General features: G+C 33.6%; 2 protein-coding genes across 4 annotated transcripts; both read left to right on the top strand.

The window, feature by feature from the left end:
- Positions 1–663: 663 nt before the first annotated feature.
- Positions 664–5,717, top strand: LOC123224121 (U-box domain-containing protein 3-like). Of its 3 annotated transcripts, none has more exons than XM_044647655.1 (5): positions 664–805; positions 2,203–2,480; positions 2,879–2,995; positions 3,210–5,078; positions 5,328–5,717. In XM_044647655.1, the coding sequence occupies exons 1-5, from the start codon at positions 784–786 to the stop codon at positions 5,388–5,390; spliced, it is 2,349 nt and encodes a 782-aa protein (XP_044503590.1). In that variant the 5' UTR covers positions 664–783; the 3' UTR covers positions 5,391–5,717. The 3 variants fall into 3 exon arrangements, with proteins under 3 accessions (XP_044503590.1, XP_044503591.1, XP_044503592.1); XM_044647656.1 differs by having other exon boundaries at positions 674–915; XM_044647657.1 differs by lacking the exon at positions 664–805 and having other exon boundaries at positions 2,351–2,791.
- Positions 5,718–13,705: 7,988 nt separating this feature from the next.
- Positions 13,706–15,200, top strand: LOC123222695 (protein LIGHT-DEPENDENT SHORT HYPOCOTYLS 3-like). Its single transcript, XM_044645600.1, has one exon. The coding sequence runs from the start codon at positions 14,202–14,204 to the stop codon at positions 14,781–14,783; it is 582 nt and encodes a 193-aa protein (XP_044501535.1). The 5' UTR covers positions 13,706–14,201; the 3' UTR covers positions 14,784–15,200.
- Positions 15,201–18,398: the final 3,198 nt, after the last annotated feature.

The raw sequence follows: 18,398 nt of genomic DNA, 5'->3' as shown, positions 1-18,398 counted from the left end.
TGCAATGGAATCCTTAAAAATAGTATAAAAACATTTGACTGTACTGGGATTAGGTAGCATCAAAGGTATATACTTTCTAATACAAAATGGATTATTGGCAATGAAATCTGGAACACAGCTGCTATAATAATCAAAATCAATCATGAATCATGACGTAAATATATGAGTGCCACATATCCACCACAATTTTAAAGAATTGTTAGTGTTGTAGGATTTTTTTTTTTTTCATTTTCATTTGTTTTGGGACAACAGTGCCAATTTTTTAAGTGAAAATTTAGAATTGAAAAGCTGACAAGAGGGATATTTTTCATTTCTAGTTGGCAATGGGAAAAGTCTTCACAACAATCAATTAAGACTAGGACTAATTTAAGGTGAGTTTGATAAAATTTACTTCTTTTAATACTGCATTCGGCTCATATATAATTGTGTTCAAGGTAAATTAGTCATTTGAAAAAAAATTCACCATTAAGACTAGGACTAATTATGGTACTTTTCTGTGAAATCTTGTTTTGTTTTGATATCATTCCATTCGGTTAAAAAAAAGCCCTGGCTTGTGTTTCACTAATCTAATTAATGATAATTTAGACCTTGAGTAATTTCTCAACCCCCCCTTCTTATTTTCACTGTTCATTATGATTCTCGATTTGTTTTGCCCGACAAAACCCAACAAATCTGCAACCACAATGGGCCCCCACCTATTTCACAACCCCTGTTTTTCCTTTTTGGTTTTTCCAATTTTATTCACAGTTCTTGCAACAAATTAATACTGTCTCTCTCTCTCTCATGCAGCTTTGTGAGAAATCAGGTTGGAACCTTTTATTTACGTTACTAATGATCGTTAAAGATTAGATTTTGTTCGTTTCTCAAACCAATGTTTTTGGTTTAACACCACCAGCTTAAGCCACTTCAACAGAGGTATGATTTGATGAAGGCAAAGCTGTATTTTTGTTTGTAAAAGTTTTTGCCTTTTCTCTTTTTCATATGCATTTCTCAATGTTCTCGATCGGACTTTCATGAATAGGTGATTATACCAGCTCGGGTTTGCTTTTTTTGTTGTTTGGATTTAAAGTTTTGGTTTTTTAGTTTCTTGTTGTCTAATTCAACTCATGGGGTTTGTTAATTTGTAATTGTTATATGATTTTGATCATTTTGTTTCAATTATCATGGCTTGTATGATGGTGGTGTTGTTTAATAAAATTGAGTGGAAATTGTTTGGTTGTGTGAAAATTACTTTAATTTCTGTTTGGTCCCTCAGAAAAATGAAGAAAACAGGAGTAATGGAATATTGGATCTCAGGAAATTTAATTTCCTTGATAGAGTATTTTTAGTATTTGTTAATCCATTTGATGGAGTTAAAATTCAGTGGAAGTTCTCTTCTATATTATCAAGTAGTGTAAAAGGTAAAAATTTCTGATTTAATTTGATTTCCTTTTCACAGTATTCTATTTGGACAATGGACGTTTTCTTAAATCCTCATAAATTCATAAGTTGTTTGTCTATGTGATAAATAATCAACATCAAGAAACCCTGTGCAGGCAACATATTATGAATATGAAAACTCAGATGGTTTCTTACTCCTTTTAATAATCTTGTCAAATGGGTTTCCTCAAATAATACAAGAAAGTCAACATGGAAACGGCCATGGAATTTTTTATTTTATTGCTTTTGAATAGGCTTGGCAACTGTCAAAGCCTATTTTTCGTTTTCTCATAGAAGATGCTTTTAAGGAATAATAGGTCAAAGTCAGTTATCTTTCACATAAGTTAAGTCTAGCATTGAATTTAAGGAATAGACAACATGGTCATTGGTTATATTACTGACAAAAAAAGGGAAAAAAAAAGACTTGTATGTGATATATGGCAGGTTATCATTTAATTCTGCAGAAACTCTATATATGTCTTGTCTTATGCGCAAGTAGTGACTTCAGTGGCAACTATATTTCAGATTGTTGTGAGTTAAATGCTTTACGCTCATTTGCAATGGAAACATGGCTTGACATGTGTTAACCGTTTTATAGAACTGTTGACTGACTTGAGTCTAGTTTTTGTAACTGATCACAGACCTGTTGTTGGTATGCGGAAAATTAAACTTTGTTAACTGTACCTCGAAACTAACTATTTTGGCCAGAGCATTCTAAAAATGTTTTGCTTTAGGAGTTTTACTCAATGCAACTAATTTTGTTATATGCTTCATGAAATGCAGGTCAAATGGACATATCTGTTAGATGTCTTATCAACAGTATTTCTCGATTCATCCATCTTATTTCTTGCCTGTCAATAAAAGTTCCATCTATTCAAAATGATTACAAGAATATAGCTGGTGTGTTAAAACTTTTGAAACCATTGCTGGATGAAGTTGTTGATTACAAAATACCTTCAGATGAAATCCTAAATAAAGAGTGTGAAGAACTAGATATGGCTGTTAATGAGGCTCGGGAATTCATGGAGAAGTGGAGTCCAAAGATGAGCAAGATATGCAGTGTATGTAATCTTTATTAGTTCTTTTTGTTTGCCGGATCCCCTTGATCCAGCTGAAATTCTTATAAGAATGAACTGCAGGGGTATTAGTCATTAATTGGTTGACTTTTCTTGCCTCAACCCCACCAAAAAGAGAAAAATGTAGAAATTCAAAAATTTTGGCCTTAGATTGTTCTTGCAGAACTCTGAATTATGAATGTGTGAAATTGTGTGGAGCTTCTATGGGGTTCAAATGGCTAAAAGAAGAAAGTTTGTAATCCAACGATGGCAACACTGCCTTGCCTATTATAGATCCCAAACTTTTTTTATTTGGGGTAATATATAGATCCCAAACTTAATTTTGCCTATTCTTTAATTTTTTTTTTAATCTTTCATATATATGTCATTATATGTGTGTTCAGGTTCTACAGAGCGAGACCATCTTAATGAAAATCCAGAGTTCTTCACTTGAAGTATGTCGCATATTGTATAGACTATCACAGTCATCTCCATCCAGTTCAACTAAATCTGTTGTTCAGGTGTGTAGAATGCTAAAATTCATTTCTGCACTAGTGTTTTTCTGTAACTACGTGTTTATTGTTGAGGCTCTTATCTAGATGGTCATACTTTTCTAACCATTTTCCCCTTCTAGTTCACTTTTAAGTCTGCTGATTGAAACCTTTAGCACTCTCATACTTGCCTGCTGCCCTCTTAGCCATGACCAGTGAAACTGATTGCTGGTGAATTGTGCAGCACTGTGTACAGGAAATACATTGCTTGAAACTTGAAAGAATTTCAGAACATATGAAAGAGGCTCTGAGAGGTCAACAAGATGATATCCTTCCTTGCACTGATCACCTTGTCAAAATTATTGAATCACTTAGTTTAAAATCAAACCAGGAACTCCTGAAAGAAAGTGTGGCTGTGGAAAAGGAGAGGATGAATGCTCAAGTAAATCAGAGCAAAGGAGGTTTACAACAAATTGACCCAATTGTGGATCTCATCTCCCTTGTTCGTGATCGCATGTTTAAAATTGTGTGCTTTGAAGCAACAAGTGGAGTTCCAATTCCTTCGTACTTCCGCTGCCCTTTATCTTTGGAACTCATGTCGGACCCGGTGATCCTGGCTTCTGGTCAAACTTATGAGAGGGTCTTTATCCAAAAGTGGCTTGATCAAGGGCTGACTGTTTGCCCAAAGACTCGGCAAATACTGTCACACACAAATCTAATTCCCAATTACACTGTTAAAGCTATGATAGCAAATTGGTGTGAGGAAAACAATATAAGGTTTTCCAGTTACTATGAATATGGTAATCTTGTCTCAGTCTTATCTCCATTGGGTCATGTGTCTGCTCAAGATTTAGTCCATACAGATAGTTTTCGTTGTTCTTTACACAGTAGTAATTCCACATCAAGAACATCTCTTGATGCTGGAAACGGGTTTGTAAAGCTGAAGGTTGATGTCTCTTCCAGATTAAGTGGAGAAGAATCGAATGGATGTCAAAGTAGATATACTGAAAAATCTAACAACCCATCCCCTGAACAATCATATGTCCATAGCAGGAGTGAATCAGCTTCAAGTGCCATTTCAAGTATTGAATATATGCCTCCAGCATCAAATGAGGTTTCAAGGAAATCTAGTAAGCATGTAAAATTGAGTGAGGTCTCAGGAGAGATCATATCAGAGCGGCCTGCTGCTTCACCATCAAATAAGGAACTAGGATTTTCTCCCTGCTTATCAGAAAAACAGCACCAGGACTCTGAAACAAAAGTAGAAGTGACAAGGAGTGGTTCTGACTTAGGTTCTCATGAATTGACCACCTCTTATGTCAAGAAATTGATTGAAGACCTTAATAGCCGATCAAATGACTTGCAAACTACAGCTGCAGCAGAATTGCGGCTTCTTGCAAAGCACAACATGGAGAATCGTATCATTATAGGTGATTGTGGAGCTATCCCACCATTGCTTTCACTATTGTACTCAGAAACACAGCTAACCCAAGAGCATGCTGTCACTGCCCTTTTAAATTTATCAATTAATGAAGACAATAAGGCCATGATTGCGGAAGCAGGTGCAATAGAACCTCTTATTCATGTTCTAAGATCAGGAAATGATACAGCCAAAGAAAATTCTGCTGCAGCTTTGTTCAGCCTTTCTGTGTTACAAGAGTACAAGGCAAAAATTGGTCGTTCTGGTGCTGTCAAAGCTTTGGTAGATCTTCTAGGTTTTGGAACTCTAAGAGGTAAAAAAGATGCTGCTACTGCTTTGTTTAACCTGTCAATTTTTCATGAGAACAAGGTTAGGATAGTTCAAGCGGGGGCTGTGAAGCATCTTGTTGACTTGATGGATCCTGACACTGGAATGGTGGACAAGGCTGTTGCTCTTCTTGCAAATCTATCAACAGTTGATGAAGGGCGGTTGGCAATTGCACGGGCAGGTGGCATCCCATATCTGGTTGAGGTAGTTGAATTAGGATCCCAGAGAGGAAAGGAAAATGCAGCCTCCATATTGCTGCAGCTCTGCCTACACAGTCCCAAGTTTTGTGCTTTGGTATTGCAAGAAGGAGCTGTTCCTCCTCTTGTTGCCTTATCTCAGTCTGGCACCCCTCGAGCGAAGGAAAAGGTATATAGCTCTATTTCTATTTCTCTTTTTGAAACTTAGTTCTCACACTGTCACACAACTTTCTCTTTCTTTGGAAGAATGGTGGGTACGTGGTTCACCCTTTAATTGAAACCTGGAAAAGGGCCTTGGCTTTTTAGTTATATTTTTTTCCTACGGGCAACTGCTAAAATAGAAGTGTTCCATTGTTTAGAATGTTAAGTGGTCTTTAAGATATAAATGATTCAGTGGTCTTCTGTATATAACATGCAGGCACAGCAGCTTCTCAGTCACTTCCGGAATCAAAGGGAAGGGGCCGTGGGCAAGAAATCATGAAAAGTTATAAATTTATTGAATCCTTTATTTTCTCTGGATAATTTTTGTATCTATTTGGTATAGTTTTCTCTTCCTCGATAGATCCCCTTAGGAGCGCCTTGTTCCCATATATTCTATAGTTATTGACTAGATGCATTTGCAGTGTACTACTAATTTGTTCATTTTCCTTGTTCTTTCTTTTGATAGCGTTCCCTCGAATGTGTGCAGTCATTTATCATCTTTTTGTTTCCCTTTTTAAAGTTTTCATATAATTTATGTTGTAATTGATTGTCTTTAGAAATGTAGATATATTGTACATATATATTATTGACTACTGTAATCTGCTCAGCAATTTTTGTTAGTTATTTTGTGGGTTTAAATGCCCAACTCTGACAGCTTAAGTCCTCCATTTAACCAAAACATGGCTTTGTTCGTAACCATATAATGTCTTTCTGATATATTAGAAATTCATCAAGCATTTACGAAGCTCCATCACACTCTATATAATTCAATGAAGAGCCTAGCTAAACAGAAGCATTTGATTCGAACAGCCTGTTTCTGGTGTTCATTGCCCAGTGACGTACAATTCTGTCCATTTGATGTTCCAACGAGTACTAAAATGTTTCTGTGAGTTTCAACAAAGAAGAGACCAGAAAAAACTGATATCTTTTAGTTGTAATGCCTGTTTTGGATGATAAATTTTTTCAATAACAAAATCATAAATCTTTTGAAAGCTCTACATGCTTGGAAAAAAACCTTAAGCCTTCAAAAAATGAAAGTCTCATGGAACTTGTTTTCCCTCATGTGGGATTTGGCCACCTCTGGGGTTGTGTACCACTGGAGACAGACAGTACTTAATGCATAAAAATGTTTTCAATAAAATCTTGGATAAAGTTGAATCATTACTCTGATCTCACAATCTAAACATCACATAAGTCAATATTTTCTTATGTCTAAACTTTCTTCTTTATCACTCAAACTGTGTCTGTAAATTACTTTCCATTAATAATAAGTACATATATTATTTCTCAGGTAGCTATCAGTCATCTCATGCAACTTACCACTTTACAGGACAAGTCAAGGATGGCCATAGAAATGAATGGGCCTTTGCTTTAAGGCGAGTAATCTTAGGTTTGTTGCTTTAAGGTGTCTTGATGTACCCAAAAGACCAATCAGACACAGAAATTAGTACCAGAAAAAGGAGAGAAATAAAAAGTGGTGACCCTTTTGACACATGTGAAAACGTACGGTCGTGCTGATAAATGTGTAAGCATAACAATCCAACACTAAACAGTAAGATATTAAAATAATTTAATAGTTAAATGAACTTTACTCATTTACAATACATTGGTGCCATAAAGTTGAAAGAAAGTGGCTACATTTAGGAAGGCAGGCAGGTTTGGAGCGGACCATTCATGTTATAACTAAATTATTTATAGACACATATGGTCCCTAACCCACTTAACGTGCTTTGCTTTTTCTCTACATTTTCACTTCTCATTTACCATTTCTCTATTCTAGGCATAATTGTCGAATAGTATATTATATGATATATCAAAATTTTAATTTTTTATAATATGTATATATATATATCAAACATTACTGATCTAAATAATTTATGATTTTCCGGTAAAGTCAACAGTCGGCACAGGTTTATACCCAATTTCTGGTCTCAATCCGGCCGAACTTCACAGTATTTAACTATTGGGATCATGAATTCGTTCATTAAATGTGATGAAAAATTGGATAAAATAAGTTATTTATATATCTATGACTTGATAAATTTAAGTGCACATATTTGTCACAGGCACTTCATGAAGTGGCTTTATTCTATGCTCTTTTAGGTGGCGTCGAGAATTTAAGAATATGAAGAAAACTTGTGTATCGTTCATTGGATGATGAAGACATTGTGTTGAAAGGTCCATTTGGACTTAATATTAACAGTAAGAAATCGAATAATAATATTCTTTTTACCCTATCACAATCTTTATACAATACTTCATGAGATTTTGAATTATTTTTATCCAAAATTCAAAAACATAAAATTTTGGTTGATTCTATTATTTCCAATCAAATGCTAGACATATTAAAAGAAAATTTTATTATAATTTTTTTACCCAAAAATAAAAACGACTTCGGTTAAGGTCAGGTCAACGTAGTTTATATTCTCTCTATAACTTGAAAAACACGGCATATCTTCGTCAATAACTTGACCCTACTGTCTCAAATTCCTTGTATATGGTGTATGGGTTAGATTTGAGTATCCTTTTCTTCTAACTTTTCCATGTATGATTGTCAAATATTATGAAGAAGAAGAAGAATAAATAATACATGAGAAAAAATAGTCTAAACTTGCTATTCATGATTTGGTTTGTCGGATTCTATAAATTACGTGAGAATATATACAAAATTATGTACTTTTAAATTTATCTTCATAATTATGGGGATTTATATTCCATTTATTTATATTAATTGATGATTTAAAAAAAAAAAAAAAAACATGTTTCTCGTTTCGTCTTCATTACTTGTTTAAATTTTATCTTCTTTCTGCCTAACAAAGTTAAGATTTTCCTCACAAGTCATTACCGATGATTGGCTGCTGCCCTTCTTTGATAAAGATTTAGTATGACTTTCTGTCTTTTAATTGAATATTTAATATATATATATTTTTTCTATTAATATTGCTGTCCAACTTATCTTATGAGCAGCACTATTCGACAAAAAGAAGAAACAGAAAAAGCCATCCTAAATTACAAAAGATGAACAGATTTTAATATTGAATTTAAAGCCAGCAAGATTCTCGAGGGTGTTCCTCCATGTGCTTATCTGAACTAACTTTGCTCAAGCCATAAGCCATAAGGCTTAATTGATGATTAGCTTTTAAACAATATCCCTTTCAATTATAGTTTGAACATATCAAGAAAGAATCATCCATGGCTGCAATTTAGCCGAGAAAATTATGCGGATCCAGGTGTTATTATTTGTAGAATAATATCTAATTATATAATAATATGTTATTATTTGTAAATAAAATTATACATATTATTTATATATAATTTTATTTTTTTATATATTAATTGAACACAAAAAAACAAAAGATTATTAATTGCCCACTGTAATTTACCTACAGGGTTCATTCAAAGTATTTATCAATGATAATAAATTACTGAATGGGGTCCGATGGTCTCACATCCAAATTTGTAATTAATGAACTCATCATGTGATTTGTCTTGACCATAGTTGGCTGAACCACCGCCTTAATAATGCCATCGATTTTAAAAGATTAGACAGCAACTGGAATTTCTTTTTCTTCGCTAACATGATGGTAAAATCACAGCAGAAAAAGAGTTTCTCCAATCCCGTGTATAATTTAACTGATTCTTCTTAAAAAAATAAGGAATGAGTTGTAATGTGAAAGACCTTAAGGATCTATGAAAATTAATAACTCTAACATCATATCAAGAAACCCAAGAAAACATGAGAAAAATTGATTGAATAATGCAAAGACTAGGGTTACGATGCTAATATACAAGATAAAATCTACCAAGTTGGCTAAAACTTTACAACCACATCTCAATCCTAGATCGGGTGATAAAAAAATGAACTCATAGCCATTTTACACCATCTGATTATCATTGAAATAAAAATTTTCAAATTCTTCTGTTGAGAGAAAACGTAAAACAAGATAAAGTAGAAGATATTTTGTAGAAGGTAAGGCATATTCAATAAGCCTCCCACTTGAATCACATTAACCCAAGGAACATTGCATTTTGACTTTACAACATTAAAATCAAGATACACTTGTTCATTTATGTAGTATAACATCGTTCCTCAAGCCGAAACTATACTATATAGTAGCAAACTTGCACAAAAAAAAAAAAAAAAAATCAGCTGTTCACCAAAGACTATAAGCTATTCACAAGAAGTAACACTCCTCCCTAGAACATTACACAAGAACTCCTCCGTAAGTCATACCTCCGTTCACAAGGGATAACACTCCTCCCTTCAACATATGGTTCTCTATCTCTTGTATATAACTTGACGCTAGTAGCTAAAGGAGTTTTACAAGGTTTGGACTCCTGCATCTGTGTTTTTACCAATAATTTTGTTACATATTTGGATGAACACAAATGTAAACCATTGTTAGTCCTATGGGCCTCTATGACCAAGAAAAAATTAAGTTCTTCTAAATATTTTAACGAGAACTTAGAATTCAAATATGGACTAGGTTTTGAATATACAAAACTCTATTAATAAGATATTATCCATGTAAATCAAGATAAAAATACTGATTTCTTTCTCTCCTAACACAAATAAACTGGAATCTGAATCAATGTTAATAAAACCTTTATCTGTTGTGTACTCTTAAACTTAGTATACCAAGCTCTTAGGACATGTTTTAACCTATACAAATCCATCTTCAATTTACACATATAATGAGGCAAAGTTTTATGTACAAACCACTTATAGCTAACTTATATACACTCTCTCTTACAAGTTTCTATTGAAAACGACATTTTGATGTCTATTTAATGAACAACTTAATTAGCTCAAAAATATCCTAATCGTTATATGCTTCATTATAGGGTTAAATGTATTAAAATAGTTTGTACTTGAAGTATGTTGAGACCACTTGACTACTAATCTATCCTTCAATTAACAACTCTAACATTAGATCAAGAAACTCAAGAAAACAAGAGGAAAATTGACTTAACAATACTTCTGATTTTTCATATATATTGCAAAGATTAGGGTTACAATGCTTATATACAAGATAAAATCTGCTAGGTTGGCTACAACTTTACAACTTCATCTCATTCAGGGGATAAGAAAATGAACTCATACATATTTTGCACAATTTTATTATCATTAAAACAGAAATCTTCAAAATTTTCAATTGAGAGAAACTAGAGGAGAAGAGACGGTAGAGAGAGAGTTGAGCGTAGAAGTTGAGGTGTATTCGATAATTCTTCCACTTGAATCTTATTAACTCAAGGAACACTGCGTTATGATTGTACAATATTAAAGTCAGAAACGCACCGTTTCATTTAGGTAGCATAACACAATCAGATATCGAAAAAGGCTAAGAGAGTAATTGCAGATTGAAAAAACCGTACTAAAGACAAATAAATTAATCTCTGGGGGATTAATAAGTTCATAATATTTTAGAAAATTAATTAATATGTTATAGTAATATTAAAGGAAGATTAGTGTAATATGATTTGATGTTTGAAGTTTTCGATGGGGAACAAGGGACAAGGGCGGTGAGCAATGGAGTATGCCGATGATTCTCTATATAGAGGCATTCATGGGTTTCGAAATTGTCTGCTCTAGGAAAGCATTGGTTTTATATGCTAATTATTATTAATTAAGAAACCTAAAAAGAGATATTTTCAGGTACAAGGCAGACTGACCAAATAGAAACAAAGACTGGCAACATCTATATGAAGAATTGCTTTACTAGAGAAGTCTTATTTATTTATTTTTATTCAAAGAAAAAGAAATTAGTAGGGGTGCAGTTTGAACCAGCAAGTCTATCATGTCTATCCGCAACACACTTACAATATAGATGTGGCCTCACACTACAACTCCAGGCTTTCGATGAAATTGATGCATCTGGGTGGGTAGTCTCTACATTTGTTGTCGTCTCTTTTCATATGATTAATCACCATTGACACACTGAGGGCTGAGGCTGAGCCATTTGCTTCATCTGTCATGTCATTGTTTTTTTACCCATTGCTTAATTACATTCACCTTGGTTATCTTCTTTTGTCCTTCCAATCAATCATGTTCCTGTTTCTGTTCCTGCTCCTTTCTACTATAAATTCACTGTCGTTAACAGTTTACTTGATCCAGGACAAGAGACAATTGACATGTTATTAGTACCGAAGCTTGTCGTTGTCCCAAGATTTTGTTCCATTATTACATGGTCTCCGACTTCTTTTCATTAGCTGGGTTTCCCCTTGAGAATATTCATTAATGCAATGGCATTGGAGCTCTTCACCAAAACATCCCATTACCTCATGTTCCACACATGTTTCTTTCTTACTTATGAAAACGTGCAGATTATTATTTCTTTATCTTCTTAATCGAGATGTAATTTAATTAATTAAAGCCAAAAAATGTTTTGATGATTGATTGTCTTTGTTAATTTGATATTTCTTTAGCAAGTATATGAAAATAGGCACAAATCTAATGGTTTTTAATCATAAAAGCGTGATGGCACATAGTGTTTTTCAGGACAACCAAAAGAAACCTTTTAAAGGGGATGACAAAAATTAGACGAAGTAGAAAAGTTTGCTGTTCTTTTGAACAAGTTCATCAATTAGAAATGGCCTGAAACAAGAAAAAGAAAGAAAAGATCAAACACTAACTTTATAATTGTTTGATATATTCTGGTAAACTTTTAAGTGCCTTCAAGAATTCCAGTAATTGCCCTATCATGAAGATGGGGATGGCTCTGGCATTTATATCGGAGCAATATTTGAGAGAAATTTAATACACAAGACCTTGTCGTGATTCTACAAATCTTACAGATAAATCAAGAGACGCCATCACAAAAATAAGATCGGTCAATCCAATTAATTGCCCAGGCACCAGCTCTGGAGCTTTCTAACAAAGATTTTTACTCAATGAGCTAGACAATGACATGCTTAGAATTAATTAATAATGAAAATTTGTTGATTTAATTTCCAAGTAATTTTTCAATATTGAACGATTTCGAAGTGTTACTTTGTTAAGGGTGTGTATTCCTTATATATTTTTAAAAAAATAACATGTTAAAGATGTTAGCATAATTTCCTCCATCATTATAACATAATTTTCTCAATCAATCCATTAGAGTTTAATTTCGTCAATTGATCAATCAGAGCTTAATTTCTTTAATTAATTAACATTCATACTATATATATATATATATCATTCTTGTATAAACACCTATTTGTACAAACTTTTCTACATCAAATAAAATACAAAACAATATTTTTACATAACTAACATGGTATTAGAGCTACCAAGGTCTGAATCCTATCGAAGGTGGAAGTCGGCAGTATACAACTATACAATGTAAGACCCATATTTGCCCCTCATATTAGAGCTTTTAGATTCTTTCTAATTTTCTTATAATTTTGTAGTTTTTACTTAACTCTATTGTGTATAGTGTTCTGTAACTGTGATTTATCGGTTTCTAGTTTATTTTTCTTTGCTCCATTATACATAATATTCTGTCATTGTAACTTACCAACTTTCAATTTTTTCCTTTGTTATGCATAGTATTTTGTCACTGTAACTCACCAGTTTTGAGTTTTTATCTTTGCTCTATTGTGCATAATATTCTGTCAGTGTGACTCATTGGTTTTCAATTTTTTTCTTTGCTTTGTTGTGTATAGTATTTTGTCGTTGTGACTCACCGATTTTCAGGTTTTTTCTTTGCTGTGCATATTATTCTGTCACTGTGACTCACCAGTTTTCATTTTTTTTTTGTTTTGTTGTGTACAGTGTTTTGCACTATGACTCATTGGTTTCGTGGTCACCTCTTATATAGCTCAATTGGTCAATTGTCAATTTGCCCTCAACCGCTTTAGTCACCACCGGATTTGCTTTCTCATTCTTTTGATATCAGCAGCAATCCATCAAACAACAGTCTAACCATCAATTAAAGCATATCATAAATGACATTATTTTACTCATCTTTGTTTGTTTTAACAACTAAACTATGAATATTTTCACTAAATTACATCTTTCATATCATTTTCATGATCTCATTTCTAAACTCAAGTTAGTCCCTACTCTACTATCTTGAGTTCATCAATTATTTTTTTCTTTTCGTTTAATAAATAATCCTTAATCCCATTTCTAATAGAATTAAAAGTCGTATTAACCAGATAATATTTAAATTTCATCATTTTCTTAGTTTAGACTGAATTTAAAAAATTACGAAAAGATCACGCAAGCAAACAGTAATTTAGAATTATAGGTGAAGATTGAAGGGAGAAAATGGGGAACGGAAGGTTGAAAGGGGCAAAATGGTAAGTTAGAAATGGAACTGTCATTCATTACTACAGTATCAAGAAACAAAATCATGTTATTTCCATAATTTTACCCCTTGAAACTTTTCGCCGTCTCCATCCCAACCTACTACAGTCCTTGCCCCTTTTTCGGCCATTTTAATTCACAAGCCCTAATACTACAGTTCCTCTTTTTTTTTTCCCTCCTTTCTTTTACTATTCTAAGAATGTATGTCTTGAATGACGAAAGTTTACCTCTTCCAGGAAAAAACACAATGACTTCATACAAATTTCTGCAAACAAAGCCTACCAAAATTCCACTTGACTGCATAACTTTCTAGTACGCTCAACCAAAGAAACTCCCATCAATCTCATCATACCCAAATGCAGCCTATCATCACTCAATATTCAACTTCTAAATCTTCTTTCGTTGCTCCATTTCTTTCTCTTCCCTCTTTAACACTGTCCATTAAATGGAAATTCTCTAACATCAACCAATAACCTGTTTTCTCCCTTATTTATTTACTTATTTTTTAAGTGATTGTGTGTAGTTGTTTTCATCAACAGTAATATCTGAAAAAAAAAAAAACTCATCCACTGCAACAAGAATTATAAGAAATCCAAGATTCAGTACAATCGATTTCTCAGTAACTTAATTCTCTCTCTTCTCTCTTTGCTCTATATTATTGCACTACTATTAGTCTCTTGCTATCACAAGAGAGCAAACCCTAGAAGTTAAGTTAGCAAAAACATCTTTCGTACGAACAACCAGAGCCGAATAAATAAACAAGAAGAAATACTGTCTTAGTTCTTGCTCTTCATCTCCATGGATTCAATCCAAGATATGGACAACTCTAACACTGAAGACGCAGGAAGCCTTACCCCAAATCTAGCCACACCCAATAATAACTCAGTTATTGCAGCCCCTTCTTCATCATCTGCATCCCCGACAAGTTCCAGCCGCTATGAGAACCAGAAGCGACGCGACTGGAATACGTTTGGCCAATACCTTAAAAACCACAGGCCTCCTCTCTCTCTTTCTCGCTGCAGTGGGGCACACGTCCTTGAATTTCTTCGTTACTTGGATCAGTTTGGCAAGACCAAAGTCCACACACCTATCTGTCCTTTCTATGGACACCCGAACCCTCCTGCTCCTTGCCCCTGCCCTCTCCGCCAGGCATGGGGTAGTCTCGACGCGCTCATCGGCCGTCTACGCGCCGCCTTTGAAGAAAACGGTGGGAATTCTGAGGCTAACCCATTTGGTGCACGCGCTGTGCGGCTTTATCTTCGTGAGGTTCGCGATTTGCAGTCTAAAGCAAGAGGGATTAGCTACGAGAAGAAGAAGCGTAAGCGCCCACCTCAGCAGCAACAAATTCCCAGTCTCCCACAACCATCAGGTGCAAGTTAAGCATATGATGGAAGAAGAAAAAATAAAGAAAATCCGTAAGCAAGAAGTTTTTACAGTATGGTCTGTTATCTTCTTGTTGCTTGATCTATGTGGGGTATTTTCTTATTTCTGGTTATCAAGAGTTAGTATTATGGTACTTTACTACATGTAGAACTAGTCTTCTGGTTTTCTTTGTTGTGGTCTGTCTGTTTGGTTCTACAGAAAGTAAACGTTTAGATCTGGGGTTACCCTTGAATCTGCTTCAGATGGGAACAGTGATGATGTTACCGGTAGGAGACTAGTAGTTAAATACTATAAAAGTGGTAGTAGGATTGATTGTACAAGCAGTTGTCGACTATGTGGAACCGAGAGTATCTAATTGCCCTCCTTGTTTTATGTACTTGAAATATTCATCTATGTCAAGCAGTAGATTATGTATTTCTTCCTTCGTCCCTTTCTCTATCTCTCTTTCTTTTACATTATGTTTAATTTCCTCATTCATGAATGGGTCTTGGCAATTCAGTTCGCTGTTGTTAAATCTTTGAAACTGCTTTAATAATCATATGTCAGATGTGTCTTTTAGTATATTTTATAAATATATGTTTAAGATGACTGAGCTGCAGCTTGTGCTCAGTTTCTCATCTCTGCTACTCTTTACATCTGGCTTTCTTTACTCGTGTGCTGTCACTTTGAATCCCTTACTGTCTTGAGTACTCATTTGCATGGTTAATACTATTAGTGTGTAGTCAAAACTTCGAGCCCCTTATTAATATAGTACTGATTGAAGTTACTAACATCGAATTGCCAACAAAAACTTGAGAATGGCCCTGGAATTTGATATATGTCATTTCACTAGTGCTGTAAAATGAGAATTATGGTTAGGTAATATCAAATGAATAAACGATTTGATCTTAAATTAAACTGTTGAATTAAGATCTAATTCAAAATCAACTCATTTGAGCCAAGCCAGTTGGGATCCGCCCTACCCTGCTTAAAAGAAGGATTAGCATAATTCCTCTTATTATGTTTGGAGAGGAATAAGTCTTTGACTGTATGAGATATTGGTTAAGAAGGGGAAAAAAAAAAAAACTAACGGTAAGTGGAACAGATTCTTCTTTTCTTTAAGCGATTGACGCAAAGGGGATCCATAGGTGTTGCTAATCATTTTGGCTTATCATTCTGCAATCATAATATGGTGGTGATGAGATATCAAAAGCTTTACTATTTCATGTCTTAACAAACATATCTAAATCCAGCTTCTTTAGGATTAACTACTCCGAAATAATCAGTTCAGGGAGATTAAGTAATTTTCATGAATCGATTCTGCTGCCATGGAGAGAATAAAATACATATGTGAAGGTTATATTTGTGTCTGATGTGTGTTTTTCAGTGACATGTGACTGATATGATTTGTTTACACATGTAAGTTAAGCTTTAATGCTGGCTAATGGCAAGGGTTGAGACCTCGATATTGCAGTTATTGCTCTCCTGCATTCTTCATGTCACTGTTCAACTGAAAAAGAAAGAACAGTTAAACCTTTTTGGCAGATTTGGTCTTGCTTTGCTCACAGAGGTATGATTATCCGGGTAATTGAACAGATGCTCTCGTCTCTATTTCGATAATTTTAGCATCAATGTTTTAATTTGAATGGTCATACGGTGAAACATTTCCATAATGTTTAAGTACAAATAAATGCTTTTAATAATATTATACAATTTTGTATCTAAACTAGGGATGACAATGGGGAGGGGCGGGGAGGGGATATCAATCCCCGTCCCCGCCCCGTCCCCGTTACGGGGATAAAAAATAATTCTCGTCCCCTCCCTGCGAAGGAAAATCCCCTCCCCATCCCCGCCCCGTCCCCGCGGGGAAAAATCCCCTACGAATACCCGTAAATATAAATTTTAATTCTTTTATGTATTTCAATAAATAAAATAAATCATATTCTCCCAAAATATCAATTGCTACAAGAGCTATAAAATATTCATTATTATTTTAGTTCAAATACAAAGTTTTCATAAAATCTAACAATATGCAATAATCAATCTCTTCATTAGTAGCTCTTCATGTATGTGATTTAGGGTAATTTTATAGTAACATTAAATTTAACACTTTTCATTCACTTCAATTGATTTTATCAAGTTTATAATTTATTTTTTTTTTGTGTAAAACCTGGTGGATTGACTAACTAAATTTTGAAGTTGAAATAAAATTAATTTGGTGCATTTGCATTTTATGATAATGAGATTCTGGGGTCTTTTTAATATATTAGATTAATAGTTCAGAAATTAGTAAAAGCTGATAATTGATAATTCAAAAATTAGTAAAATTAAAGTTATAGTTTTAATAAATCATAATATAAAAATTTCTAGAACTTAATAGTTTAGAAATTATTATATTAATATATTAGATTTAAGGGGTGGGAAGGGGTAGGGTGGGGAGGGGATGGGTCGGGCCGGGGCGGGGAGGGGAGGGGAGGGGAGGGGAGGGGCGGGAAAATATGTATCCTTGTCCCCGACCCGTCCCTGACTACGGGGATTTTTTTCATCCCCATCCCCGCCCCTTTCCCCGTTTTTATCGGGGAATCCCCTCCCCGTTAGGGTCAGGGAGGGTCGAGGCCCATAAAATCGGATCCAAATTGTCATCTCTAATCTAAACAATAATATATCATTATATAATTAAATATTATTTAATTTTTTTTTAATTATCCAATCACATATCATAAATAAAATTATATAAATAATACTCTTCTAGGTTGGATATGATTGCCCCAGAAGTATCAGATTAAATGGGGTTATCATATATATATATATAGAAGGATTATATTTGTAATGGGTATGTTCAATTTATTCTTTGATTCATGTATTTGAATTTCTTTTTTTATCATTACAAGTGAGAAATTAAAAATGAAGAAGATATAATATTATTTCACAATTATGGCCTTTTAAAGTAGCCGACAAAATATTCTAAATGGGTCTACCTTTGTTTCGCATTTGCGAAGATGGAAGTGCAAAGAATCTTTTGAATGACTAGAGATTTGGTCGTAATACATGAGTGAACAATTTTTGCAATATGTTCCATGGATGAAATCATTACCCTAAACTAGTGAAGCCAAGTGTATGTCCACACATAAGCAAGGAATCTTCAAGTGAACAGGAGATCATTCGCTTCATTATTTGGGAGACATTAAACAAGTATGAAGATCCATAACTGCAACAGGAATTGAAGTGTTTGCATTACAAGGTAACTGGTGAACAAGAAAATTGAAGTGACCTGAATAAATTAACAAATTGCAAATTATGGAAGAATGACTTAGGAGGAGTTATCATCATGGAATCGTAATAAGCCACTCATGGATTATAAAAGCATATCCTAAATGACATATTTATATGAGTAGTATTATATATATAATTTTATGTATAAATAATAATATATTATTATATAACTAGATAATTAAAAATTAAAGATAAAATAATATTCAATTATATAGTTATACATTTTATATATAAAATTGTATATATAATTTTAGAGTAATATTATTTGTATTTATTTTGGATACATAATTATATATATATTTATATATATTATCATATGATTATATATTTTTTATCATTAATTTAAAATTATTTAATTAT

Source organism: Mangifera indica, chromosome 8, assembly GCF_011075055.1.
Source record: "Mangifera indica cultivar Alphonso chromosome 8, CATAS_Mindica_2.1, whole genome shotgun sequence".
NCBI classification, from domain to species: Eukaryota; Viridiplantae; Streptophyta; class Magnoliopsida; order Sapindales; family Anacardiaceae; genus Mangifera; species Mangifera indica.
The sequence above is the reverse complement of the archived record's forward strand: the minus strand, read 5'-3'. Positions and strand labels throughout refer to the sequence as shown.